The following is a 2,434-nucleotide window of genomic DNA, read 5'->3' as shown; positions in this document are numbered from 1 at the left end:
TATTTTAGCTATCAATTGGGAATAAGTTGGTGTCGGGAATGTATTTCGGGAAAACTTCTATTTTGGGGAAATTGCTATATTTAGTAGTTAGTAATTATAAATATTATAATTGTTTTAGGTGACGAATTCGTGAAGGATCGATAATCAAATTCATTGCTTACTTTCTGGACTGCTTAACTGATTAATTGGAACTGCTGGCATCTTGAGGTAGGGAAATACTCTTGTCCTAATATCACTATTGATCGAATTGTGTTGACTGGATTCATGATTGTTAATTTACGTTATCATTTACATTCGGAAGGTGATTGACTGAATTGATCATATTAAGTATGATATCACAACATCGGGTAACTGACATGATTTTATGATTATCAGTTCGGTGATTTATATATACATATTGCATTGCATTAATTATTGTTGAGCAGTTCATATGCATTGGAGTTGAAGGATGAGGCGGTAGTGACGACGATGAGATACGATGGGATGTTGTGATAAACAGTATTGGCCTTCGGGCTCCGTGATTGCCATTAAGTTGGTCCGTGATTGCCCTTAAGTGGGTCCGTGATTGCCATTAAGTTGGTCCGTGATAGCCCTTAAGTGGGTCCGTGATTGCCGTTAATCGGTCCGTGAAGTAAATGAGAAAAGAGAAATGAGAAATGAGAAATGAGTTATGATATATGAGATATGAGATTGAGTTGAGGCGGATAAGGAGGTGACGGAGTATCATGCATATCATAATTACTGTTTTTATTGTTTTCCCTACTCAACCTCGTGTTGACGTGTTTGCTTCTGTGTCAAAATAAAATTGATGCCTGCTTTAATTGATGGCATCCTGTGGTGAACCATTTAATATTTCCGGTTAAATGGGGAGCAGACTTGACAGGTTTAAGAGATAGGACGGGAGCTTGATGGGCGTGAGACATTGGATCAGACGACTTAGTGGCTAGATCATCATTTAGAAGACTTTCACTTTTAATTATGTCAGTTCCTGTAATTCGAGTTGAAAAGAGTATTTGTAATAATTCAGTTAAAATATTATATAAATTGCCTTGGAGTTTAATTTGTTATTCACTACCTCGGGAAACCGAGATGGTAACAATCCGTTTTATTTAGGAATGTCTTGACGAGGACTTCTTTTATAAACCGGGGTGTTACACTATCAACTGCCAGTTTCGCGCTATTCAGCCATCTCTTCAAATTCGCATGAGCCGACTCAACCCGGGATGTAGAAGTATTCCCAAAATGAGTTATCTTGTTCGTTCTATACTTGGCCCATTTTTCCAAGTGCGGGAACCATTGCCTCTCAATATAAGCCGCCACTCCCGCCCATTCCCTTGCCAATATGCCCCACGCAACATTAAAGTTATCTTCGGTCTCCGCCTCGACAACCGCAGTAAACAAGTTATAAGTTACGTGCTTAGCCCAATTATCCTGTTTCGTGATATCAAGTGCTTTCGTCTCCACGTTAGAATATATATGCCAAAGACATAGAAAGTGAGACGAATCCGGAAAAACAATGGGAATCGCGTTCAACAAACCACCCTCGCAATCAGTAACAATAGCATTAAGTTGAACGACATCATTGAGCAGGGCCTTCAGTTTCCGTAGGACCCACAGATATTTCTCCTCGGACTCATGCGTCACAAGAGCATACGCGATGACAAAGCTCTTCTCGACGGGTGTGACTCCAACCATCTCAACAAGCGGAAGACGGTATTCATTTGTCTTGTACGTGGAATCGATCTGTACCACATAATAGTATGATCGAAACATCTTAACGGCTTCGGATGAGCCATGAACACGTGGGTTAGCTCATCGGGTCTCCGATCGTGACCCAATAATGAACGTACTTATGCTGAACCGCAAGTGCTAACATCTGTTGTGCCGGGTTTCTCCCATCTCTTTCCTCGGCCCTTACTTTCTGAGAACGATTGTAGGACTTTTCCGGATTCCGCTGATGCAAACCCGCACTAATAATTGCCGGCCTAACGTGAGCTCTAACTTGGGCATCGATAAAAGCCAACTCCTCGTCATCAAGCTTTGCAAAGTATCTGTCGCCGTCACAATACAACGTTAAAGCATGATTATGAAACCCGGATCTCATCACAAGCTGCCACTTATTCTCTTCTAATTCAACAACTTTCATTGAAAATTTGCAATTGCACCACGCGGTAGCCGTGTTACCCCTCATTAAAGAATCGGCATCCTTATTTACGGGACCTTTTCCACCCATCCGACAAACAAAATAACGTTGTCTCAAATTCGTGTTACGACCAACTTTCTTGTTGCTTGCTTTTTTTATCCCAAACCCGAGTCGGAGTCCTATCTCATATGCCCAATTAAACGCTTCAATACTAGATGCAAAAAATCTGGTAGTCGTAAAATGATCTGAGTAATCAATACCGTCTCCATCGTTAATCACCTGCGCACGCAT

At 41.2% G+C, this 2,434-nt stretch overlaps 1 protein-coding gene across 1 annotated transcript; it reads right to left on the bottom strand.

Moving 5' to 3' along the window:
* Nucleotides 1–976: 976 nt before the first annotated feature.
* LOC141649934 (protein FAR1-RELATED SEQUENCE 5-like) lies at nt 977–2,434 on the bottom strand. Its single transcript, XM_074458601.1, has 3 exons — nt 1,862–2,434; nt 1,156–1,743; nt 977–988 (listed from the first exon to the last, which is right to left on the bottom strand). The coding sequence occupies exons 1-3, from the start codon at nt 2,432–2,434 to the stop codon at nt 977–979; spliced, it is 1,173 nt and encodes a 390-aa protein (XP_074314702.1).

The sequence above is a fragment of the Silene latifolia genome, chromosome 3, assembly GCF_048544455.1.
Source record: "Silene latifolia isolate original U9 population chromosome 3, ASM4854445v1, whole genome shotgun sequence".
Lineage (NCBI taxonomy): Eukaryota > Viridiplantae > Streptophyta > Magnoliopsida > Caryophyllales > Caryophyllaceae > Silene > Silene latifolia.
This window is presented reverse-complemented; position numbering and strand designations above follow the sequence as displayed.